The 26,701-nt window shown below is 39.3% G+C and overlaps 2 protein-coding genes across 2 annotated transcripts; one reads left to right on the top strand and one right to left on the bottom strand.

The window, feature by feature from the left end:
- Positions 1–4,748: 4,748 nt before the first annotated feature.
- Positions 4,749–5,956, top strand: LOC147607586 (putative glycine-rich RNA-binding protein 1). Its single transcript, XM_086790732.1, has 2 exons — positions 4,749–5,076; positions 5,330–5,956. The coding sequence occupies exons 1-2, from the start codon at positions 4,963–4,965 to the stop codon at positions 5,768–5,770; spliced, it is 555 nt and encodes a 184-aa protein (XP_086646858.1). The 5' UTR covers positions 4,749–4,962; the 3' UTR covers positions 5,771–5,956.
- Positions 5,957–24,982: 19,026 nt separating this feature from the next.
- LOC147607585 (uncharacterized) lies at positions 24,983–26,079 on the bottom strand. Its single transcript, XM_086790673.1, has 4 exons — positions 25,953–26,079; positions 25,630–25,855; positions 25,333–25,370; positions 24,983–25,241 (listed from the first exon to the last, which is right to left on the bottom strand). Exons 1-4 carry the CDS (start codon positions 26,004–26,006, stop codon positions 25,044–25,046), a joined length of 516 nt encoding a protein of 171 aa, XP_086646799.1. The 5' UTR covers positions 26,007–26,079; the 3' UTR covers positions 24,983–25,043.
- Between the last annotated feature and the right edge of the window lie 622 nt (positions 26,080–26,701).

Below are 26,701 nucleotides of genomic sequence, written 5' to 3'. Positions count from 1 at the left end.
GTGAAGAGGAGAATGGGGAGCTAATAGGAAAAATGGGCTCCCTTGAGAATAATGACAACTAGTGTGATACCATACATTATCTAGTTTACTAAGTTGAATTCTTGTGGATCCATTTGAATTCTCCTTAATTGTGTGTACATATGAGGTTATGGCATTTCTTCAATTATTTTTGCAGGGATAAGGTTTTCTTATTGAGCAAGCTCGTATCTGAGGGGAAATGGTTAAAGAGGTGCAATGAGGATGGAATGAATAAAGAAAAAAAGCCCATGGGAAGGTGCATTTACAAAGATGATGAGGCCTCCATACTTGCGAAGATGAAGAGGCCTCCATACAAATTATGTCCATTGGTGGTATACTCATTCATGCGGTGCATGAGGTTTTGATGAGACATAGATTTGTGATGAATTGGGTCTTGGATTTGAGAGCTCTGCTCATGTTTCCTATCCTTGAAATACTAACATTATATTTTTATCTTCTATGCACTATAAAACTTTGCAAAGTTTCCTCTATGCTTTTGTTCAAGGTTGAATTTTATAAGAGAGTATAAAGTGGCTCTACAAACTTACTTGAAACATGGTTGCTAACAAGTACATGCCTACAACTTTAATGCATGTGTCTCTCACTTTGAAGTAGGTTTTGCATTGGACATTTGATTGCCAAGTATTGAGTGAATTGTTTCATATATAGCTAGGTAAGTTATATTCATTTCAGTAGCCAATTTGTGAAGGTGAAATCTTGACAATGCAATATATAGGAGACAAGGGTGTGCACATCCTTACAACCAAAGTTTTATGTATGTTAAATTACGTGTAGAAATAAAACTACTAATATGTACATAGGGTTGAAAGATTGGGAAGGTGATTAACACAATATAGTATAAGTAATGGTTTGGTAATAGAATATGACATGAATATTACTTTATGTGAGCCTTTTGAATTGGCACATGTTTATGAAAGATTAACACATAAAAAAATTTAATGGCTTGGAAATAGAATATAACATGAATATTATTTTATGTGAGCCTTTTGAATCGGCACCTATTAATGGCTTGGAAATAGAATATGACATGAATATTACTTTATGTGAGCCTTTTAAATCAGCACTTGTTTATGAAAGATTAACATATAAAAAAATAAGTGCACTTAAAAAAGCTCTCATACTCACTCAAAAAAACTTCTTGTTAGGAATACTTGCCAGTCACATCTCATTTGATTTGGTAATTGTGGATTGGTAAAAAGTGTTAGGTGGGGCCCTAGGCCATTGGACACCAAAAACAGTCCAACCTTTTTAGCCATGTATTTAATAATGAGAAAAATGTTCAAAGCTATTTAGTAATCCATTGGCTTTAAGCTTCTAATAATAGGCAAGCATGTGATGATGTGAAGAGAAAACTAGCCATTAATGTCCCCTTAGATGCATCCATAGCTTAATGTCCTTAAATATATAAATGAATATCAATGGCCACAAATTGGTATGGTATCACTCTACGTGGAGTGCAAGATCATGGACATCTTTAATGAAAATTTGACCTAATCGACAAGCTAAGGTTAGTGAGGTTACCCTTGAGGACATTTAACCCTAATGAGGCCGCTCGTATATAGCACAAATTGCAATGTGTGTGTGGGGAGGCCTAAAGGACCACTTAGAGCCCCATCCCACTTAAGGCTTGTGGGTGCATTCCTCCCGGAGCCTTCAAACCTTCACTAAACTTTTGAAAAACAAAGGTGCTAGGCTATTTTTGTGCTAGCTAACCTACCTCCTTAAATATTGTTGCGAAACCTCAAATGGATTCACAAAATCTGCTTCACTTCTCTCGTCCCTCAGCCAAACCTCGAATGGATTCGCTACACTTTTGAAAAACGAAGGTACTAGGCTATTTTTGCGCTAGCTAACTTACCTCTTAAATATTGCTGGCAAACCTCGAATGGATTCACAAAATCTACTTCACTTGCTCGTCCCTCAGCCAAAAAACTTTCCCCTCTTTCCAAACCCTCATGTGGGACCTTTGTTGGAGTGGAGACAAAGGTAGCAACGTTGACACACACACACAGATGTAGCAAGCAAGAAAAGATAGAGAGAAGCACGATACTTAAAGTAGATTAATGAAAATGAGTGAAGAAGGAGAGAAGTGACATGATAAGGTCATTTACACAATCACTCATAAGAGTGTGTACACATGCTTGGGGGAAAAATCCTCATAAGTAGGGAAAAAGTACCCTGGCCCATTATTAGTCTTGCATCCACACATCACTATCATATAAGTGGATACAAATCCCTTGTAGTGATGATGTGAACATGTACAGGGAGCATGTGGCTCATCAAACCCCAAATGGAAATAAGGCTAAAGCTTTGTAAAAAGCTTTGAGCTTCTCTCATGAGAAAGCCTTTGTGAACATATTTACGACATTTATTATGTGTAGAGACATAAGCCATGCCAATCTCTCCTGCAAATGAGCCCCTCCCTGACATAATGATAATGTACCTCAATGTGCTTTGTGGGAGTATGAAACACATAGCTTTCTCACAATAACTGCCAATTGACTCTGGCTATTATTGAAGATGGAGATGGGGAACTGCTATCAGCAGTGAATATGGAGGTGGTTAACCTATCTAACCTATAAAGTCCATGGCTTAGAGTACCGGATACTATAATGATGTCTCCATTACTCTGGTCATGAACCGTACACATGTCATCAATAAATTTGACCACTAGGCTTTCCGTAACAATGGGCAAAGACTAACATCAAGTTCTTTTTAATGCTTGGCACAAACAAAACTTATGAGAGAGTGATTATTCTACCATTTACAATAGTGAACATAACCTTACCAACTCCTCTCACAGGATATGATGAGTTATTTACACGTGTCTCCTTGAGGAGAAAACTTACGGGAGGAAAACAACCCACTTTGAGAAGTAATTGCTAGCATCACTATCAGAATACCACACATTATTATCTGTCAATTGACATGTATACATCATGGACAGAAAGATCATAATTGTAGTGCACAATGAATGCCCAATCATCTTGTGCATAGTTCACTAACTTCTTCTTTTTAGCACTTGGTGTTGATGCATCAACCAATCCATGCTTGACTCTTTCTTCTTCTCCTTCTCTAGCCTTTTTCTACATTAATTGTTATAATGACCTGGTTTTTTTTTTAATAATAGTATTTGTCATTCTTTTTAGGCTTGTAACCTCCCTTATGAGCATCCTTGCTAAGAGATTAGGTTGATTCTACCTTTGGCTTATAGCCGCCTTGAGAGAAGGCTTTGCCTTTACCTTTTTGACTAGCAGCAAATGCCTGATCTCCCATATGCTAGTTTGGTTTTATCAGGATTTCTCCTCTTGCAAGAGCACTATAACTAACTCATTAAACATTGGGGTTGGCATTCATCATAAGCCGAAGTGTGGATACAAAACCTTCGTATGAATCCGGTAAAGCTATGAGAATAATAGACATCAGTGAACTGTGCATGGACTCTAACTGCTGCTATGTAAGTAGGCCACACGTGCCTTGTTGTTATGCACCTTGGTAATGCGCAGCATCTACTTGGCAATTTTACATGAGCGAATAATGAAGAATAATGCTCCTTTTCACAGAAAGTGCCACCAATGCATGTGCATGTGCATCCCTCCATCCTAACTAGATTGTTCTACTATGGGAGGTGCAAAGGCGAATACCTCAGTTACATTTAAACTACATGTACTATCTTACACTAGCGAGACAGGGCATGTCTCAATGCCAATAACCTCAGAGTTGAGCCGATGGCAAAGAAGAAGGCTAATTTCTACACTTCACTTTCATGATACAAATGCCACCCAACATCATTGCTTGCCCTTTCAACCTGCAAATACAAATCTCTGATATAAATTGCAAATATCATAACAACCTGTAATTACTATCAATGCCCACTGAATGTAACTGGATGGTGCCACTAGAGCAGATCACTGATGATGAAGAGACTTGTAAAGTGTATGAAAAATGGTAGAGTGTAGATTGTAGAAATGTTATTGGCAAGGATATGAAATGATGACGATGATGTGATGAAGCTGTTGATAATGAGCTTGAAGATGCGATGTCAATGAATGATAGAGAAGTGGCGATGACAGCCTTGACTGCACACCAATCAAAACGTGCCATGAAAGTCATAAAAATTATGTTAACATAGTTAACAAAAACACTATAAGGTAGACCTTAGTTAATGTAGTTAACATAACATGATAAGGTATACCTTCAGTACCTAAGAGGATAGCTAAATTTGAGACAATAAGGAGAGAAGCTCAAGGAGGTGCTAATGAGAGCAAGCGACGAAGAAGAGAACGTGCTCTGATACCAATTGTCAGAGCAGAGACAAAGGTAACAACACACACACACACACACACACACACGTGTAGCAAGCAAGCAAAGATAGAGAGAAGCACATTACTCAAAGTAGATTGATGAGAATGAGTGAAGTACAAGTGAAATGATATGATAAGGTCACTTACACACACTCATAAGAGTGCGTACACATGCTTGGGGAAAAAACCTCGTAATAAAGGAGGGAAAAAGTGGCCCGCCTAAGTCCACAAATCACTCTTTACACATCAGCCTTGGATTTTTTAGTGTGAGGTAGAAAATAGGGTGAAGACTTCGTGTCCGTGAGGCCTAGTTCCACTTTGGGCGCCTTATTTTGGGAGGGGCAAGTTACAATATGAAACAAAATGTGTGTGTGAAAATATATAGGGTCGAAAGGCAGATTGGACGATGTAGATGGGAAGCATCGGACGGTGGAGGTGCTTAAAAACGGCGATCGTTACGAGCGCTACTGCTCTGTGGAAAGTCTCCTCTTCATCTTCACTGCAGGCGCGGCTACCCGCCGTCGCTCCGGCTTCCCTCTGCACCTGCAGACATATCAGGGTTTCGAAAACCCTAGACAACAAGTCGTAGGAAGGATCCTCTCTTCTCTAGGGTTTCTCCATGGCTGCTGCTTCTGCTGAGTACCGTTGCTTTGTGGGAGGCCTCGCATGGTCCACCAACGACCGCGGCCTCGAAGATGCCTTCAGTCCCTTCGGCGAAGTCATCGAGTCCAAGGTCAGTGTTTTCACTCTAGGATTTGCCTTCATGTGCGAGTTCTGCCCGATCTGTTACTAGGGTTTAGTCTCTGGCTTTTTTCTGAAGAAATTGAGGGTTTGTGGGTTAAGTACATGCCGGGCCGCGGTCTGTGTATCCCGTGGTCATGTCTACACCGGTTAATGATCCTGTTGTAGGGTTATAGTGAAATCTGCTTTGTTTTTCTTTAATCTTATCCTCTACAGTAGTTTAACATCTTGGCTGGCTTTCGCAGGTCATTAATGACCGGGAGACTGGCAGATCTCGCGGTTTTGGATTTGTTACATTCGCTGACGAGCAGTCCATGTTGGATGCTATCGAGGGCATGAATGGAAAAGACTTAGATGGACGAAACATCACTGTTAACCAGGCACAGAGTCGTAGTGGAGGTGGAGGTGGTGGTGGTGGGGGCTACCGTGGATCTGGTGGAGGCGGTGGTGGCTATGGTGGTGGTTCTCGCTATGGGGACAAGGAAGGTGGCTATGGGGGTAGATCGAATGGTGGAGGCTATGGAGGTGGAAGGGAGAGAAGTGACCGTGGTTATGGTGGTGGAGGTGGCGGCTACGGTGGCAGTGGCGGCGGCGGCTACGGTGGTGGCGGTGGCGGCGGTGGGTACGATGGTGGTAGCAGGTATGGTGGTAGCGGAGGCTCAGATTCTGGCAGCTGGAGGAAGTGATCTTTGATGTTTTCTCAAGGTATTTTGGGTATCTTTCTGTTTTACTCACTGTGTACCAGTTAACACATGGGTTGGTGTAACGCTAGACAGTTTGTGGTTGATTTGACTAGGATATGCTGCTTATCCTTGCTCGATGTTAAGCAGCTTTTAAACCTTCTCTATAGTTAATGTGTTCCTTTTCACCCTGATTTTTGGTAAGTATGCCTTCATTTAAGTCCTCAGCTAATTCGTTTAATGCAGTCTTGAGATCTAGGGATGTTTGCCCACCATCTCGATGCATGGTTCTACATGGCTGAGTATTGATACTTGTACGTGCTTTACGTGTGGTTTTGTCATCACTGGTACCATTTGTTTTAGCTAGGGTGAGAAATTGAGCAGGAAGTTGATGTAAGACTTCAAAGCTCGTGGATGTCTTTCATATGGTTTTAGTTCTCCTCGCGTTCTGTGGGTCTCCATGATTCCTTCATTTAGACATTGACTGCATGCCTTTGGATTACTTCTTTTGTAGCCTGTTGTGCTGGCCCTGGCAGTTATCCATCTTGATTTTTATTTATGATTTAAGGCTAATTTGATTCTTGTCGTGTATATTCACTGTAACTTATGGTTTCTCAAGGACACATTTTTTGATCCAGAGCAGCTAGTTGGACAATGTGATTCCCTTCGAAATTTTCACCTGTTTTCCCTCCTTGAGTGCTGCACAACTTGTTTTTTCCCTTGTGATTCAAGAGAACTAGCTTCATCTATTGAATTAAGCTTCATCTATTGAATTATAGCTCAAGCATATGCTTTTTAAGCCGTATTTTAGCAGGGGTACTAACGAGGAGTCCTTGTGTAAAAGATACATAAGTTTTGGTGCTTTGCTAATTCCCAACAGGAACCTCCTGAATGCATGCATACCTTTGGGTACCAAGGATTATTTAAAAAAAAAACCAATCTCATTATGTGTGGTTGTGGTAATGTTTGTCAAACATAAGATTGAATATACTACAGCCTGGTTTTTTGAATCAAATTTTTACTAGCTGTTCTGGAACCGTAGTGGCCTTCGGAATGACCGACTATCTACCATGTGACCTTTCCTGTTAAATGAGTGTCACCAAACCCATCAAAGGTGAAAGATTTATAGGTGATAATCATGGTTAGTTTTAAAGGAAGTCTCTTGTTGATTATGTAGATTTGCCAAAGCAAAGGGGTAATTTCTGCATGACCTCTTGTTAACACAGAACACCCCTGAACAGCTGCATTATAATTAATTTTCTCCAAGTTCTAAATTGCAATCAAAGTGGAGGTCAGGCAATACTCGAGCTTTCTAACGAAATAGGTTTGCAAGAACAGAACTGATAACTAGCTCTCCACTGCTGGGTTGTATTATAGATTGGCTTATCCCCTCTTTGTACGTACTCTAATATTTGTGGTTTAAGTACTGCATAGCTGTGGTGAAAACAGCCACTCCGCTGTACAGCCCAAACAATCTCTTTCATTCTCATGACAATGTGGGAGGTGGATAGGTGAAGAGGTAGTCGCATGAATCCTCCTGAAACATTGGCTTTTGACAAAATGTTGGTTCTACCATAGCTGAAAGTTGTATATTTTATGGAAAGAAGTGTTAGCTATAGTTTTCATTCGAATCGAGCTATTGATAAAGATTGCTTTTTTTATGGGTTGCTTGAGCTGAGATAGTGTGATGAGAGGGTTTCACAAACCAAATGAAAATATATTAATTACTGTTTCCTTCATCGTTTTACAAATCCCTCTATGATCCTTTAAGCCTTTATTTTTTGTGGGTTATAACATGGATACGAAGGTTTCATAAAAAAAGGGTTAGGACTATGATGCGTGTAGCGGACAGTAGTGAAGGAAAGTAGAGCACCTATTATTAATCTTTGAGGACCAGAATGGTGACAAGCTGACAACTTTTCAAAATGTCTGCATGCCACTAAGAACATCTCTCATGCCAAGTCTCCTGATTTAATACTATTCGCATTGACCAGGTTTGAGTAGAGGACAGTAATGAAGGAAAGGACTGAGATGTATGTAGCTCTCACGGTTACAACATTGACTTCATTATTACCCAACAGTTCTACTTCACAACTAACATCAATCTCTTGGCCAGTTGGGTTCCCTCTCTTAACCAATAATGAATTGTAAATATTGGTCATTTTATGGTAGTGTTGAGCAGCACCTTGTGATTATTGTAGAGCACCAGCATGGGACATCAATGAAGGCAATGAGGGTGATTATCTGTGAACACCTTATGTGATTCTTCTTTAAAGCTGTGCTTGATGGTCCCATTGGCAAAAAAAAATGGTGATTCTTTTATCATCCACGTGCAGTGAGGCTTTGTGAAGGGTTGTGGCGAGGCTTGATTTATGACGGGCACCGTTATAAAGCAAAGAACTTACCATATAGTCTTTCTAGGTGTAAGAGATGTTCATGCCTACATAGTTTAGATAACAAAGTATATCGTTTAAAAATCAATATGAAAGGGGTATAGAACTACAAATATATGCTTCCATTCCAATAGGTTGCACTTAAGATTAGCCTAGTATCTTTTGGAAGGATCCATTTTTATAATCGTTGGTAATCAATGTTAACACAAATTAAAATTAGTATTACATCGTTGTTTCAGGCGAAAATATTCTAGAAAAAGGTGGATTATTTCCTAATAAAAAGTGTTCTCTAAGTATTTTCACTTACAATTAGCATGTTTGTTTAATTAGAAAAAGAAGCTTGTTTTGCAAATTTCTATTGAAATAAACACTATTTTCTTGATAAACACAATGTGCAATGAGTTTTGGGTTTAACCCAATGTTGAACATTGAATAGAGGATTTAGCTAGATGTTGAACACTAAACTCAATGTTGCACATCAGGATCATGCTTAAGGCGGAGAGGGGTTTAGTGGAAAGTCGATGTCACACATCAACTTAAACTCATGGACTTAACCAAGGCTAAATATTTAATCCAAAGGGACAACATTACGAGACCACCCCTTTCCCTTCTATTCTCTCTCTCTCTCTCTCTCTCTCTCTCTCTCTCTCTCTCTCTCTCTCTCTCTGTGCCTACTCTGTCTCTCTCTCTCATACAAGAGGGAAAATCTTTCGATTGTTGTTCTTCTTGCATGTAGGCTCATGCACCATGCTAATTGGGGAAGCTATTCTCTCTGTGTGTGTGTGTGTGTGCGCGCGCGCAATAACAAGGCATGGGTTCAAGCTTGAGTTCCCTCCTATTCTTTGTGTGTGTGTGTGTGTGTGTGTGTGTGTGTGTGTGTGTGTGCGCGCGCGCGCGCGCAATAACAAGGCATGGGTTCAAGCTTGAGTTCCCTCCTATTCTCTCTCTCTCTCTCTCTCTCTCTCTGTTTGCCTACTCTCTCTGTCTGTCTGTCTATCTCTCTCTCTTTCATACAAGATGGAAAATCCTTCGATTGTTGTTCTTGCTGTGTGTATGCTCATGCACTATGCTGATTAGGAAAGCTATTCTCTCTCTCTCTCTCTCTCTCTCTCTCTCTCAAGTCTAAAATAAACTAAAATAAAATTTGATGCTTTTCTCTTTAAAGATTTAAAACAAAGTCTAAAATATCTCTAAGGTCTATCAATTTGAGGTTAACTAGTGTGTGTGTGTGTGTGTGTGTGTGTGTGTGTGTGTGTGTGTGTGTGTGTGTGTGTATTGTTGTAATTTGAGGGGAGGCAAAGGTTCTTCCACATGATATGGTATGTTGGTGCAAAGGTAGATATGTACATATAAATGTAAAAGGGTAGAACAAGATGAGCTAGACGGAAAAACATGCATTTTTATTGCAAGTCAAAGTAGTGGATGAGTGTTAGCTAGATTCTTCTATGGTAGATTTGGGATGCCTAAAATACTATTACACCATGCTGATAGTTGGTATCATGGGTTATTCTTTATTAAATACTAACGGGTGATTGTTATTGGTGTATACACATTTGGGGCCATGCTAGTGTTACTAGTATTGCAAATGATTGTGTGTTATATAATGAGCTAGTATTATTTGTGTTTATGTTTGTGCCTATTTTATGCTGTAATGTTGGGATTGATTGTGATTAATTTTATGTAACTAACATGTTGGCATTATTAAGTAACATGTGATGAGCACTACGATAGAGCTGACCAGGACGTTGGTTGTGGGGTTGTGCATAGTGCATATTTATTATCGGGGTATCATGCGGAGTTATTTTATTTATCACTGTTGTTATGTTCCATGCCTATTTTGTATAGTTGGGGTGTGTCATATTTTGTGCACATGTGAGTGTAATTATTTATGATTGAAACCTTAGTTGTAAGACTTATCTATTTTTATAAATGACAAGCCCAACTTTGTAAGGGAAGCTACTTATGGCTCCTTGGGCTATTTTGGAGAAGATCCGTGTGTGGGAAATGAAGCCACTCATTCCGAGGGAGGAGATTGTACCCAATGTTTTACCTTATGTTGCTTTCTTCATACTTTTATGTGCTTTCATATGCTTTTACCATGGTTGATTTATTCGCACATGGTCGTTCAATTGTAGTTTGAAAGATAAATGAGTGATGAGAGATTTCTCCTTGTACCAAGATCATGTCTTAGTGGTATTAGAACTAAGATATCAATCAAGGAGGAAATTGAAACGCTTACAAGAAACGGGAAGCTAAAGTTCGAAGGAAGGCTATAGAGAACCCTTGGATAACGAAGGAAGCAAAGGCAAGGACCTTGTTGGAATTATCTGAGTCTCAGTGGTGTGAAAGGTCTTTGGTGTGAACACATTAGGTGTGCACTACCGCTATCTAAGGGTCAAAGATAAAGGCCTGGGTGCCTATAAAAGCATGTACTTGGGTGGTTCTTCTCATAACATTTGAATGGATGGTGCAATCTCGCTCTCTTGAGTTCCACTACATCTCTCTCTCTCTTTTCTTCACCCTTCAATGTCTATGAACTCACCCACCATGCTTTCCAACATGGTATCAGAGCTACGGTCGCTCTCTTTTCATCGCCCTCCTCCAAGCACCATCCTACTACGTTTTTTCTACCACATCATGTAGTCGTCTTTCTCTGCTGTGTTTTCTTTCTACATCATCATGGTGCACTTTTTCAGTCCCTATGGTTGCCATCAACCATGTGTTTTCCTTGCTATAAGTTGCTCATAATCTGTGTTTCAGAAACTCTTTCTAGCATGTAGGGGATGGACAATGCATGCACATGAGCAGCACAAAATGTCTATTGTCATCCGGTTGAGCCACTATAATGGGCCAGCTCCCAATGTCTACAACAAAAAGCCCTTCGCGACTACTAGCAGCACCCGCCATGCTTATCGTGAGATCAACCTGAAGGACATTAGTCAACACACATGAAATCAATGTTTTTTGAGAGGCGTCTCCTACGGTAATCAACGTTTTAATTATCATCAACAAAGGATCTTCATCATCATCATCGTCATTATCATGTGCATCCACCCCCCCATCAGATGATCTTGATGATCTTTTGGAATGGATCATCTACATCATCATCATCATCATCATCATCATGTGCATCCACCCCCCCATCAAATGATCTTTTTGAATGGATCACCAGTTCTTTCAACATTTTCTTTTTTTTCAAGGAGAAACCACAAGTTTCACAAAAAGAGTGCTTCATTCAATATTTTGCTTGAATCTTTAGTGATACCTCCTAGCTATGTGGTGTATTGGTCATAGAAGAGAGGATATATTGTATGCATTAGCTGTTGTATTTGACTCTCATGAGTATGTTTGATATGATAAAACATGGCATTCAGAAAGGCCAAAAAAGCTATTTGGTCTTAACTATTGGAACAACCACATGGGCTACATCGTGTGCTTAATGCCTCTTTCAAGGCATATGTGTTCTTCATCGACATTTACTTCTTCATCTAACACATACATTGCCAAAAGTACTATCCTGGCCCATGAGCCTAAAAAGATGACCTAAGCATCCATTTCTTGGAAATGATGATGTAAAAGGACTTCATCGACATATGCTTAAGTGAAAGTTTCAAACCTTCCTGATTTCCTATCTTTTATGTCCTTTTGATTTCCTATTTTGTGTGAGTCTAGGGTTCTCTGCCCGGTTTTCCCTTAAAATTTGAATATTTTGGAGGTCTTTGTAAAGCCTTGATGCTATAAAAGGCATAGATGTATTCTTATCCCGGTAGTTAGGAGTCGGGGGGGGGGGGGGATAAGTAATAATCTCAGCTTCGGTCATAGTTATGGCACGAGACGTGCGCATGGTGAGGTCACCTCTTTGCAGTGATGTGATGGAGTTAGAGGTTGGTTGATTCTTTTGTGTCCGGGTCTCACCACCTTCGCTCCGAGGGGGTGGGTGTTGGAATTACCTGAGTCTCAGTAGTGTGAAAGGTATTTGGAGTATGAACATATTAGGTGTGAACCACCTCTATCTAAGAGTCAATAAAAAGGCCTAGGTGCCTATAAAATCATGTACTTGGGTGATTCTTCTCATATTAACATGAAAGTATCATTTGAGTGGTGCAATCTCTTGCTCTCTTGAGCTTTGCTACATCTCTCTCTCACTCTCTCTCTCTCTCTCTCTCTCTCTCCCCTTCACCCTTCCATGTCTATGCACCCACCCACCTTGCTTTCTTTTCTAACATACCTTTGGGCAACAAACTACTTACTTGAAACCTTAATATAAAGACTGGGCTTGAAGAAAACAAGGAACCTTATCTCAACGGTGATGCCTCTATCATTTTACATAGCTAAATTTGGTATAAGCCATGCCTCTAGATTTGATTACACAGGGTGTGAGCAATGTCTTGGAGGAATATGCAAAAACATGATCACCTTATGTGCAGAGATTAAGCATCAAGATCAGCACCATTTTTGTGTGCTTTTCCAGAAGCTAGTTACATTATTCTTAATCCAAAACTCAAGATTTAGCTTTTTCATTAGCCTTGCTACTTGTAAAGGCATAAAAAATAGACTTTTTACATTGTTTTGGGGTGGCCTAGCACTTGTGTCCTTTTCATAGTTGGGCCCAACTACAAGAGGTTGTTCTTGCATACAAAATTTTCATATTCTTGGTGCGTGTAAATAAGGGAAAATATCTTTGAAAAGCTATCAAAATCATCTTGGCTTCTAATAACTGTTTTGAGGGCTGATTTCTTACATTGTTGCAAGTGCCTCAATTTTTTTCCCGTAGTTTGAAGATTGATTTCTTACATTGTTTTTGCAAATGTTTTGAAAACTTGTCTAGCCTTTGTACCACTTGGATCATATTACTTAGAGTTATTGATATCCATCTTACCTTACGGAACGAGTGAAGCTCAACTTTTTGTCAGCACAACAAATCAACTCAAGGCAGGGTGACAACTCTTTTTCCCGTCATTCAAGTGAAAGATAAGCCACTTATTTTATTTCTCTTTTCACAATAATATCATTTATCTTCTTTTTTTCCTTAAATTTTCTCTATCATCATGTGAAAAAATCCACAGCTTTCATTTATTCAAGAGTAACTTAACACTTTGCACAATTAAACACCTATTAAGAGGGACTTGAGGAGGGAGCTAGCAGATAGATTATCCCAAAGAAATATGACTAGAGACACATCCTATCTAGGCTCATCAAATTTTGAAGACTCTAGTACCGTAGGAATGTTGAGGCCATTCTACATGCTCATAATTCTACGAAGGGTAATAAGATTAGGTGTAAAGATTTTACTTTTTAAAATTAGGGTACTTTCTTGGCTTAGCCAGTTTGACATATTCGGGGGGGGGGGGGAGGAATTCTCCGAACAAGATAAAATTAAGTGTGCTACTTACTATCTAGTGGATAGTGTTGCCATATGCTGGTGCTTTATGGTGGAATGTCACCAAGAATAGCTATCACAAACCCCAAAATTGGAAAGATACACACGTACTTTCTTGGTTTAGCTAGTTTGACAATAGTTGAGGAAGAAATTCTCTGAACAAGAATTCTCCAAACAAGATAAAATCTAGTTGAGAGTTTCGCTTTATGGTAGAATGCCATGCTTTATGGTGGAATGCCACCAAGAATAGCTATCACAAACCCCAAAGTCAGAAATATTTTAAGTTTATCAAAAAGAAATTTCATATCACCAAGGTTAGGGCTAGGCAACAGTGAGACAACTTACACCAATCGTTGAAAGAGTCTATTTTGATAAATTTTGGCAAAACCCGTTGCAAGCCATAGACAAGGTCCATGCAAAGGAGAAAAAGAGAAAATTTATAGTAGGGCTCAGACCAACCATTAGAGCCGAAGTACACCCACCATTAAAGTAGGACTTAGACCCACCATTAGAGCCCAAGTAAATATTTTTCATCCACATTTCCTTAGCTCTGCTATTTCCTTGGCCAAGAATTGTGAGAGGAAAAATGGATTTCCAAAAGAGGCAAAGAATTCCAAACAAAGTGATGAAGTCCCATAAATTAAAAATCGACAAACCAAGGGAAAAATAACAATAATAATGCCAAGTGGGTTGATACTTCCTGCAAGCCTAACAAGGGAATTTGATGTTAACAAGTGCAACAAAGAAGGCCATATTGCAATGGATTATCTAGAGAAGAAGAAGAACAATGTGGCATAACTGTACATAATCTTGGACAATGAGGAGAATGACTCATTCAAGCAAGAGAGTAGTGGGCGATCATGAGTATTCAAACTGTGAAGGTAAAAGAAAATCTCATTGTCTTTTGAGATTGAAAGGAACTATTAATGGTAAAGATGTTACTATTCTACATGATGATGGTAGAACACATTACTTTATTTTCAAAAGAATTATGAGGTTACTTAACCTAGAGTCAACTGCCTCATATTATAAGGTTAAAGCTGCTTTCACTAGCACAAAGTATAATTGCACTAAGGTAGTAAAATATGTAGGTCCATACATCAAACCTTATAAGGAGAAAATGGATTTATTAGTAGCACCTAGGGGGGGTAGACATCATATTAGGTATCTCTTAGAGACATCAATATAACCCTTAGATTGACTATGATGCACATACTATGTGGATTACCAAACATGGTAAGGGTATTGAATCTAGGGGGTCAAATGAAAGAAGCGCTTTAGCCCTTTGCTTAGCCACACCTAGGCGCTAAGAAATCTTTACATAAGAGGGAGAACTTATATAGTGTTGGTGGTTAACAAGGTTATAGAAATGGAGACTACACCTACTATTCCTTCACAATAATGATTCCTTTCTAAGTTCAAGGATTATTTCTTTATAGAAATTGCCTCCTAGACTACCACATTCTAGACTACCACATTCTAGACCTAAGACCATAAAATTGAGGTTCAAGGATTATTTCATTATAGAAATTGCCTCCTAGATTACCACATTCTAGACCCAAGACCATAAAATTGAGGTTCTCTCACATACTACACCACCTTGCAAATCATCTTAGAAAAAATAAGAAGCGTTTGTAGTTGTTATCATCTCTTTTGAAAGAAAACTAACTCTATCTCAACCCTAAGAGTAATTTCTTTCAAAGATAAAATTTAGTAGGCTTGGGCTACATAGTCGAGGGCATTCAAGTGGATCCAAAGAAGATTGAGTCCATTGTAACTTGGCCTAAACTCGTGATATACATGATTTATGATCATTCTTAGGATTATGCAGTTATTATAGGAAGTTTGTTAAGAACTATACATACATTGCACATTCATTAACAAATCTCCTAAAGAAGGCTAAGCAATTCCATTGGACCGATGGACCAATAGACATGATAGATGAAGCTCTTACTCATGCCCCTATGCTACAACTTCTTAACCTTATTGGACCATTCTTTATAGTTGTGACCAATGCCAGTGGATATTGGGAAAATCCTCATGCAGGATGGTCATATCCCTTAGCTTATGAGAGCCACAAGTTGAGTACATATGGCAAGGAGTTGATTATTGTAGTGCATACTCATGCAGGATGGTCATATCCCTTAGCTTATGATAGCCGCGTTGAGGCCAATAGAGTACATATGGCAAGGAGTTGATCACTATAGTACATGCTCCTAGCATTTGGAAACATTATCTTATGGGTTTTGAGTTCCTAATCAAGACTCTCCAGCAAAGTATTACACTTTCTCTCTCAACCCTTCATTTCAAATAGGTTGGCATATTTCATTCATATAGTATTAGACATTTTCTCTCTCAACGCTTGATTTCAGTAGTTAAACACATTAAATGGGTGTAGTTTTCAACCAATGATACAATATCAACCTGGCAAGGAAAATTAGTGGGTGGTTGATGCTCTAATTAGAAGACCAGTCATATATTATCCATAGAGAATTAACCCTTCGAAGCCATGAACGATTTCTATGAGTAGGATCTTTGGAGCCTTGGAACTCAATTGAAAGATAACACTAAATGCTCATATATAATGAAGGATATCTTTTCTTCTAGAAAATATTACATGTCACATGATGACCATTTAGACAGATTATTTTTAGAGGAGATACATACACATTGTTATAGAGGAGATGCATCAACCTCCATACATGGGTCATAGAGGGGCATCCTCTACATTACATGATTATGACTAGAGAATTTTATTGGTCTAATAAAAAGGAGGATGTAGCTAGATTTGTTGCCGAGTGCATGACTTGTGAAAATTTCAAGAGCTACAAAGGCAAGACTCAAGCCCTATTGATGCCATTACTCATTCCTAGAACCATGGGAGCAATGTCTTGTGTTTTCTATGATAAACAATGTGAGGGTATCAAATGAGGTTTCATATGCATGAGGACAGTTTGAGGGTATGCATTGTGCTGATGGGAATATCATGAGGGCATCAATCTAGGTGTTGTGTATAGTTGTGTTGCATGAAGCTATGTTATACAGTAAGCCAAATTTTCTATTATGTAGTTATGCACCGTATTTTTTCTTTGTCCAAAAATTGTATATAAATATTAAAGTAAAATTGGCTATGGAATATTTGAAGCTTTGCAATCTTCATCTCCTAAAGTACATTTCACTTACCCTCACCTTTTGGTATACAAGTCCAACTGCATCACACTTTTGGTCCAACTGCATTTTAAGGATAAAAAGGATCGTGCCTTATATTTTAGGTACGATTCATATATAATTTTAGTAAGGCCTTGTATCTTTTTTCTCTTTATAACTCTACACAAAACTTTGCCTAATTTTAAGAGTCTTTTCACCTATTTTCTGTAACTAAATAGTCGTTAAGCAAAGTGATGAGAAGTTTTAAGGTTAAAGATGATTGTGCCTCCTTTTTAGGTATGCTTTATATTTTTTTTACCAGAAAGTTTTGATTAGCGACTCCCTCTTGAAAGTAAGAAGATTGAGGTGATCCTATATGAGGATAGTGCGTGGGTACATATAGTGTGAGGGTACGTGTTGCACTAATGAAAATAGCACGTGGACACTAATTGAGGTGTCGTGTGGGTAGCATGAAGATATGTTATGGTGGCGATGAGCCAAGTTTTATATTTATTTTCTTATGCACCTTATTTTGACCTTGTCCGAGCATTTGGATATTTGTAATCGTAGCAATGTGTATTGCAAGATTATAGGTGTAGGGTTTAATATCTAAAGTGAAAAAGTAAAGTCAAGAGAACTAAGGTCATTTTTGTAAAGCAATGACCAAATTTTTAAGGTTTAATATATCATCATTGGCTCTATGGTTCTATTTGGTATTACATGATTTAAATACCCACATGAGGGACATGGAGCCACTCATATTGGGGGGCCATTATATACACAATGCTTGTCTTGATTTTTTTTAAAATCCTATTGATCTTCAAGTTTGGCTATAGTGTTTTCAATCAAAGAATATTTGAAGTTTTATTAATCTCCTCAAGCACGTTTCACTTATCCTCACCTTTTGAAGTCCAATTGTAACACATTTCTTTGAAATATTAGGATGAGTAAGGCCTTATATCTTTTTGCTCTTTATAACTTTATACAAAACTTTGCCTACTTTTAAGGGTTTTTCCAGCTATTTTCTCCAACCAAATAGTTTTTAAGGAGAGTGATATGGACTATGAGAAGTTTTTAAGGATAAAGAGGGTTGTGCCTTCCTTTTAGGTATGCCTTTATACATAATTTTAATGATAAAAAGGGTTGTGCCTTCTTTTCAGATATGATTTAGATATAGTTTTCCTACAATGTTTTGGTTGTGACACTTGGCAGGCCGGTTGGATATTTACAATAGTAGCAACATGTATCGCAAGGTTATCAAATTTTGTACATTAGATATTGATGTACTAAAATTAAAGTCAAGAGCACTGAGGTTATTTTTGTAAAGAAATGACTGAATTTTGAAGGTTTAACCTATCATCATTGGCTCTATGGGTCTATTTTGGTAATACATGATTTAAATACCCACGTGAGAGATATGGAGCCACTCATATTGGGGAGACATTTTACCCGATGCCTCTCTTGATTTTGTTCTTTCTCCTAATGATCTTCAAGTTTGGCTATAGTGTTTTCAATCAAACAATATTTGAGCTTTATCAATCTCCATCTCCTCAAGTACGTTTCACTTATCCTCACCTTTTGATATACAATTCCAATTGTAACACACTTTTGCTCAAGTGAATATTAGGAAGGCCTTGTATCTTTTTGTTCTTTATAACTTTACACAACTTTGCCTAATTTTAAGAGTCTTTCCACCTATTTTCTCTAACCAAATACCTAGTAAGGAGAGTGAAAGGGACTATGAGATAAAGAGGGTTATCACTTGCTTTTAGGTATGATTTATATATAATTTTATTTTAGAAGACTCTAGAAAGTAGGCCGATTGAGGTGTCACTAAATTAAGATAGTGCGAGGGTACATGTTGCATTGCTGGAAATAGCATAAGCACTGATCGAGGTGTCCTATGACATGGTTTGAGCCATAGTATCTACATGTCATGGAAATGATTTATGCCAAACCTTGTGCTATTCTGCCATGGTTAAGACTTCCAAACTGCACGACTCCGAGAGCATTTGCTGGTTTGGCCATAATAACAACTAAATTATGGAAAAAGCATCTCGATTGGTACAAGGCAAGTTCATATGTACCTTCATCCATGTGTGCAGACCTTGGTCTAAATATTTGATAGGTCCACTTTTTTCTTGAACCAAGAAATCTAAGTTTGCCTTTGGCGAAGTCTGGGCCATGGTCACTAAACCTTGGCTAGACTTATTGAAATTGGGTAAGAGTTGGTAGGCTTTAAGTACTAGTGGAGATCATTGCCATGGCTTAAAGGTTCATCATCACACACACCACCATGGGTATCTTCAAGCCTCCGTATCTGTAGTTCTGGATCCTTCAATTAACTTGTGCTTGGATGGTTGTAACTACTGCATATCTTATTTTCCAAGCATTGTATGTGCTTCATTGCTAAGAGTTTGATCTTAGCAATGAAGGGGATTAACTAGCTTGCTTGGATGGTTGTAACTAGTGCATAGTCTTGTTTTCGAGCATTGTATGTGCTTCATTGCTGGTCATTACCTTAATGTGGCTATTAACAATTTGATTGAGTTGTAGGGTATGGATTATCCAAGCCATATAAGAAGAGACATTGGTGGTAAAGGTAAAAATGAGTATTCTCTATCCTCACTAGAAGTGGATGCATTTTTGGCCCTAATAGCCATACATTTCTTGGCCTCTTGCTTTGCATCCAACTCCATGTATGTGTGTGTGTGGGAGTTTTGTTTCCATTCACACTTGTTGCTTTGATGCCTTTCATTATTTAGTGGTGCTTTTAGGTGCTTACATGACCATTTCAAGCACACTTTCTTTGTTGTTCAATCAATGGGCTCCTTTTGGATCATAAGAAAGCTTTTAGGTGCTTACAAGACCATTTCAAGCACACTTTCTTTGTTGTTCAATCAATGGGCTCCTTTTGGATCATAAGAAAGCTTAAGGACCAACTTGAAAGCATAGGTAAAGAGCTTCTCATACTTTGCACATTCCAAAGCAAGAATTATCTTCTAGTCCAAGTGGTAAGTAAAGGTAAGTTCTCTATCCTACTCTTGCACGATATATTTTCAACTTGGAGGTCATACCAACACCTCTAATTATGCACTAAGCATAGTTGCATGCATAAGTGGAGACGAGTGAGTTATTCTATGCTTTGGGATTGTTCACCGTTATGTGGTTTTGGAGTTTTTGGGTGTAGATTCAACTTCGTGATGTGTGATGAGCTAATTTAGCTCAAGGATTGCAAGATCCTATTATGCGGATGTAATAAGGTGGTCACACAACTTCAAATTAAAGCAAAGTGTAACCATATTACCGAAGGAAGGCCACCCCAATCGACATCAGCTTCGGCATCCATGAGTACAACACCACATCCGCGTGGAACTCCAAGTAAGAATCTAACTATTTGTCTGCTACCAGACGGATTATTCACATTCTTTTTATATCCATGTGGTTTAATTAAAGCAAGCATGCATAAAGATGAGCTCTGGGTTTGTCATAAATACTTTTCATCTCTAACTTTGGGGCAAAAAGCAAACTAGTATCTAGGATACCAACATTTTATAGCAAACTACTAGATTTATCAGTATTGTCTAGTTTGCTAGTATCTTAAGTTAAGGCTACCACAAATAACACTTGGCTGAAATTTTGAGCCTTAACGATAAATTTTTACCACTTTCCATAGGGATTTTCGGCTAGTTCTAGAGATCGCAAGATTTAACCTTCTTTACTAGGTTTTGCATGGTGATACTTCGACTTGGTGTCTACCAAGTCAAAGTAGGAACACAAAAAATGGACAAGACAGGTTGGTTTTTCATGCCCAACTCCAGATCTTTGCACATTCACCCTTTTTCAATTCTTACTTTTGGGTAGTGCTTACACTTAGGTCCTAGCAACCTGTCAAGTTTGGCCTTAAAAAAATAACTCTGACAATTTACTATTTTTGGTGACCTCACTTGTCACACTTTTTCATCGCATGGCTAAAAATAGCAAATGGTTTGGAGAGAGCAAAGGGAGTTGCTAAGAGTGATCTTCATAGTACCGACTAGCCACTATTTAGTTTGGTGCCAATTTGACATAGTTTAGCCCAAAAATGGACTTGCCAGCAATACTCAAGTGTGTTGGCTAAGAATTAAGTCAACTTAAGAGAGTTTTTGGGTTGATTTAGGACTCACTTTCTAGACACTTGTAAGGTCTACTCGGGCACATCAACTCAAGAACGGAGACCCTTTGTATTTGAGAAGCCTGGACCAAGAAACTTTCCATGGAGGCCAATTTTACATGCCTACTTCTATCCCTTACCTTGAGAGTATCCAATTCAGAATACTGCAGGTGATTCCTAGATCTTATGTAGTTGAGCTAAGAAGAACCACCTTGTTAGAAGATTGCTACCAACAAACTACTTGGAATCAAAGTTGGGAATAAAATCTCGTGTACATCCAAATGTGCTGCATTCTTGGAATTATAGAGCGCGTAGAACGTGTTACTATCACCTTTCGATATTCTTGAGACTTTGCTGACCTAAGAGCAAGTCCTTTCCAAGTCTTCAATCCTTTCCTCAATTCGATTAACTGCTTGCCTTTCTCTTTTGATGAGACTGACAAAGGTGTAATTGAACCTTGGAGAAGTGGAGACCTTGGTTACTTTGAAGAAACTAAAAATAGAGTGGAAGAAGAGAAATTCTTAGCTTTTTGCCAACTTGAAAATATTTATTTGTATCAAGAAACTTAGTTGAACAAAGGTCCCTTAACGTTTGGACTCATTTAGGCATTGTTTCTATACACTTGTGCAGTGGAAGAGTCTTAGGTAGCTCTTGGTTTGGTGGATTGAACAGAGCTTCTTAGGCTCCCATAGTCTACAGTGGAACTGAATCTAATACGCCTAACATAGTTGGGCTAAGAAGTTGGTCGCAACCGGAGTCAAGTAGCAAGTTTGAGCACTTATCTATTGGGAGGATAGACTCTTGGTTTGAAGATATTTCACTTGAAACGATGTCTAGTGGTAATACTAACCTCTTTATTAGGCCTTCTACAAGTGTTAGACAAACTCTAAGTGTATCTCCATCTACAGACGAGGCTAGGAAGGCTTTAGGAACCTCAAATTGATATATTTTAGCTATCTTCCATGTCAAGTATGTGATTCCCAACCAAGAAACAAGTTCGAGTCCATATCCAGAGAACCCAAATGCATTTCGGTTAGATAGATCCGACTTGGGATTCTCTTTCTACAAGGACGTATGGAATAATAGATATGTTCCTTGTGAAAGAGACTAGGCCTGCTCATAGCCTAATAGAAATTCACATTATCTATGGCCATGGGTGCGAGTGATATAACAAATGCCTAGACATAAGGTTGTATGTATTAACTATAGACATCCACTTGAGTTGGATGGTCCTTATATATATATATATAACTTTATATAGGCATCCACTTGAGTTGGATGGTCCTTATATCTGTATATACATGAATAGAGAAAACAACTATTTCTCTTGTGCAAAGCTATCTTCTTCTCTTGAGCTTTTACCTTCTTGCCTGCTTGTGAGATATACATGCTTGTGTGAGTGCTTGTGGTGTGTGGAGTGTGCATGATAGATAGCTTGAGTGAGAGAGTGACTAAGCTAGAGTGGAGTGGAGAATGCTTCAAGCTTTCTAGCTTAACCATTGCCATTTGAGAAGGGTTGCAATAGAGGATTGAGAGTAGATGAAGGGCTCAAACAAGAGGGATTGGGCCTTTCTTACCTCTCCTATTGAGACCTCCACAATCCAAGATAAGTAATTTTTCACTATCCTATGATTCCTTGTATAAGGGAAAAAAGATAAACATTAGAGAAGCTAATCAACACAACGATTGAAAAGTTGATGTGGTGATGTTTCTTTAAAACAAGTTGCTTGTACAAAGTCTAGATTGTAAGTAGTCAATTATCCTCAACTAGCAACTTAGGATCCTCCTCTATTATAGTTGCAAACTTATAATCCCAAACACTTATGTGATGTGGTCCTTGCAAAAGATGAATCCCTAAAGAAAGTGTGTAGGTCTAGTGTTCATTGTCTCACTTGCTTCCACATCACTTGCATCATCTATGAGACTTCCTTCTTGTAGCTTCATGTTATGATAAGATCAATGTATCGAGACACTAACCATGCACATCTCCCCCTCCACAAAACACAAAGTGAGAAAGTAGAGGGGCTCCTTTTATAAGAATGTCATCATGGAGTTGATCATTGTACCATGACCATTGTTTGAACCCATAAAGTGACTTCTCAACTTTGTAAACCTTTGCCTCCAAAACAAAGACCTTGAATTTTGGGACTGTACAACCTCCTTGAGAAATAATGGTGAAACATGACTTCATATCCTTTTGAAGCACTACCATATCCCTTATCTCATTCAATGCTAAGCTCAATTACGAGTATCAAAATGAAGGCTGCCCACTAGACCCAATACTATATTGACAAGCATGCTTTGCACATTAAAAAACACCATCTATAAATTATTCCAAGCTCCCTTAGATACTCTTATTGACTTTTACTATGGATGATTCATAGCATAATGTATGAGAAGTGCATTTGATAAACCACTATGAATGTTTACTAAAGGGTTGCACTGGGCCGCCTATCATATAAAGTGACGTGTAACTGCAAATCAGAAGTGACAACTAATCAACTATACCTCATGTCTTAACTACTATGCATCTATACCAAAAGAGATGCACAACTGCGTGCGACATCTGGTTAAGGAAAAGCGGCACTCCATCGTCAAATTCTTTAAAGACTTTAGAAGTGGTAGGGAAACACTTAAGGTTGAAAGATGTGTTAATGGAGAAAAAGAAAAACACAACAAAGTTTAGGCATTTCTCCTTCAGATGTCCAAAGGGTGCCAGCCTTCCCCTGCTTCCCCAGGGCCTTGCGCAACCCAGCCGCCCATCTGCTTCGCCCCCACAAGCTCTCCATGGCAGCTACGTCTTCTCCATCATCAATTGTCATCCTTCTAACATGGACCTTTAGCTCCTAGCCTCCTCCTTGAAGCCACAACTCTAACGTGCAAGTTCTCAGCAGCAGCCCAGGTTGGTGGCAGATATGAGACCTCCTGCAAGCTGCTCTAGTAGGCAAGCATGACTGTTTTGTAGATGTCCCCTTCCTTGGCACCGATTATAATCAGATTGAGTTCGACTCCGCCACCCTGTTGGCAAGCGGTCTCTTAGTCTCAGTTTGCTTCCCCGGCCTCCCAGAGGAATACTATGCCCTGCTCCCAGTGATTGGGTTGGTTTAGGGCCAGGTTCTTGAAAACAAACACCCCCCTCCTCCCCCCCCCCCCCCCCCCCCCCAAAAAAAAAAAAGACCAAAAACCCTCCCCTTTGTCCTTTGGATTTCTCCAATACTCACACGAGGGACCACTCGTATCTACCTCTGTTGTTGAAGGTTGTATAGTCTGCATCATGCAAACATTTTCTTTTGATGACTAACATAAGGATCCTTTCTTGGAAGAAAAACTAGTGATTAAGGCGTGAAATAAAACCACTCGCTATTATTTGAAACATCAATCAAAACTCGTGGTGGTTAAGGCCTAAAAACAGGTTAAAAAGAGAGCACAAGTGAGGAAGGTGTAAAGATGCAAGTTAAACTAAATAATTTTACACAGAGATCAAATGTAATGAATCTAGAAGAATCTTTTATTTTAATCCACCCACTCCATGTGTTCCTAGTCCCTTCCATGCACAGCTTACCAAACCACGAGTACGGCAAGCTACCATTACTATGACCTCTGCTTGATGAAGAAATTGAGAATAGTACTATATGCACATTAAGGCAACAATCTCATGCCTATTATAGAGACTCCTGAAAAGCATGTCAGCAAGCTTCTTTGGAAGGCTAACAAAGACAACTAGTTTTGATGGTGTTGCCAAGGCAAAACAATACACCAATTATGAGGCTAAATTCTAAAAAAAACACTTTCTCTAAAAGCAGACAAAACAGAAAAGAAACCAGTTGCTACACCGGTACCACCCGTCTTTGTAGCACTGTCATGAGCTTGGCTTCTTGGACTGAGTGCTCTTTATAATAAGTTTTCCCCCATGGTGCCGAACCTTGGGGGACTTTGTGCAAAGGGCCCATGAACAACTTATATAAAGATGTGAATCCTCTCTTCATAACCTTTGTCTTTGCAAAAATTTATGGTTGTTGGGTCCTGGTGACATTAGAGAATTTTAAGCATTATAAAAAACAAGGTAGAACCAAATGAACCCCAACCTTTGGCTGCATCTTTCCAAGAGAGGAAAACATAAAATGCTCCCTATACTATCTACACAGTTTAATAAGGTAAAAAAGGCAACAATTCATGTGTGCCATTGATAGCATAAGGTCAGTAGAATCACAATTCATGGGTGTCATTGGAGACATAATTGTAAGAGCTTAGAAGAGTGGGCAATCGTTCTAGAAAGGTTTTCAAAATTACCCCAAGAAGCAGCATGCAGAGGAAGCAGAGCACTACTTTCCCCACATACTCCAAGGTAAACTCCGCGTTGCGCCCTTGCGGCAACTTGCCCCCAGGATAGAGGGAAGTGGCATCCTGCACCCACCATTGGGAAAACACACTAGAATGATTGGAAGAGCCTCCTCCTTTTTTACTATGATGAAGGGAGAAAACAAAGGAATCATACCACTTGCTTAGGCTGATGATTTGTAGATTTCAAGCCATCTGCACACAAGGCAATGGGTCCATTACAAAGCTTAGATTAATCAAACCATTTTAAGTTGATGATTTTTGGATTTCAAGCCATCTGCAGCCAAGGCAATGGGTCCATGGCAAAGCCTAAATTAACGAAAGCATATAGGGTGATGATGTCTAGATCTCAAGCCAATGAGCAGATGACGTTATGGGTCCATCACAAAGCTTAGATTAATCAATGCATTTTCTTTACTAAGAAAGGGAGTAAATCTTTCCGTTTTGGGTTTACCTGCCTGATGTGGTACTGTGCGGAGAGTCCAGCCATCGCCATAGCTGGCGAGATCTGCGTCAGGTCCGAACTCTACAGGCTCCTGGCGTTCGTGGATGGCCTCGATGCAGAGTACTTCTGCCGATGGGTTGCTGAGCCTCGCGTTGATGCGCTCCACTGCGAACCCTGCCTTTGTGCCGGTCGCAAATCGGTAAGCTTTCCCATCAGGCCCTCGCACCTCCACAACCTGCAACACAACACAATCAAAAAGCACACCAATTAACCGAAGAACTACCCACTAGATCTGCATAAAAACCCTCACCACGGGCTTAAACTGCTCTTACTTGCAATGGGTTTTGGCCGTTCATCATCATAGACAAAAGCCATTGAAGATCCATTAAGGTCTTACTAATCACCTACCATGTCATCAACATGTCCACACGGAGTCACTGGCCATGCCTCCACACCTATGGAGTCACTCCTCCACACCTACTTGATCCCCATCTCTCTCTCTCTCTCTAATGTGTGGAGGAGTGACTCCATGCCTCCACATGGAGTCACTGGCCATGCCTCCACACCTATGGAGTCACTCCTCCACACCTACTTGATCCCCATATCTCTCTCTCTCTCTCTCTCTCTCTCTCTAATGTGTGGTAGATTGGTTAGCTCATGGAGTTGTTATTCAACACATCTTGTGTTCGAATCTCACTCTCCTCGGATAGATCATATTTGATCTCTTGGGATTTTTCCTACGACGTTAAAAGAGCTTCTTCTTCTCTCTTACTATTATGGGCATCTAGATGGCATGCCTTGTGTATTTTTTTAAGATAAATACACAACTTCAAGATTGTGCAGAGCATGATGAACCCGTACAACCAGAATGGTTATAACATTGACCTTCCCACTAGGGTACCTAGTCCTTGGGCTATAGGGCTAGAACAGGTGCCCAAACGAACTTGAATGGGCAACTATACCCAAGACCCTTCACCTTAAGAAGGAAGAGCCCCTTAATTTGTATGGATTAGCTCATTGACAATGGACAACTACATGGCTACATGGTCATACTTTGGTAGCTTAGGCTAATCCTCATGAC

This window comes from Cibotium barometz, chromosome 55 (genome assembly GCF_041138505.1).
Source record: "Cibotium barometz isolate CiBa-2024 chromosome 55, ASM4113850v1, whole genome shotgun sequence".
NCBI classification, from domain to species: Eukaryota; Viridiplantae; Streptophyta; class Polypodiopsida; order Cyatheales; family Cibotiaceae; genus Cibotium; species Cibotium barometz.
Note: the sequence above shows the minus strand (reverse complement) of the source record. Positions and strands in the feature narration are given on the sequence as shown.

Bases quoted from the DNA above. Each gene is read 5' to 3' on its own strand.
- LOC147607586 (XM_086790732.1), top strand. From the start codon at position 4,963: ATGGCTGCTGCTTCTGCTGAGTACCGTTGCTTTGTGGGAGGCCTCGCA. The intron at 5,077-5,329 runs GTCAGTGTTTTC...TGGCTTTCGCAG, and splicing joins GCGAAGTCATCGAGTCCAAG to GTCATTAATGACCGGGAGAC.
- LOC147607585 (XM_086790673.1), bottom strand. From the start codon at position 26,006: ATGGATCTTCAATGGCTTTTGTCTATGATGATGAACGGCCAAAACCCA. The intron at 25,371-25,629 runs GTAAACCCAAAA...CCTTGTGTGCAG, and splicing joins CACAGTACCACATCAGGCAG to ATGGCTTGAAATCTACAAAT. The intron at 25,242-25,332 runs GTATGATTCCTT...TGGTGGGTGCAG, and splicing joins ATCATCAGCCTAAGCAAGTG to GATGCCACTTCCCTCTATCC.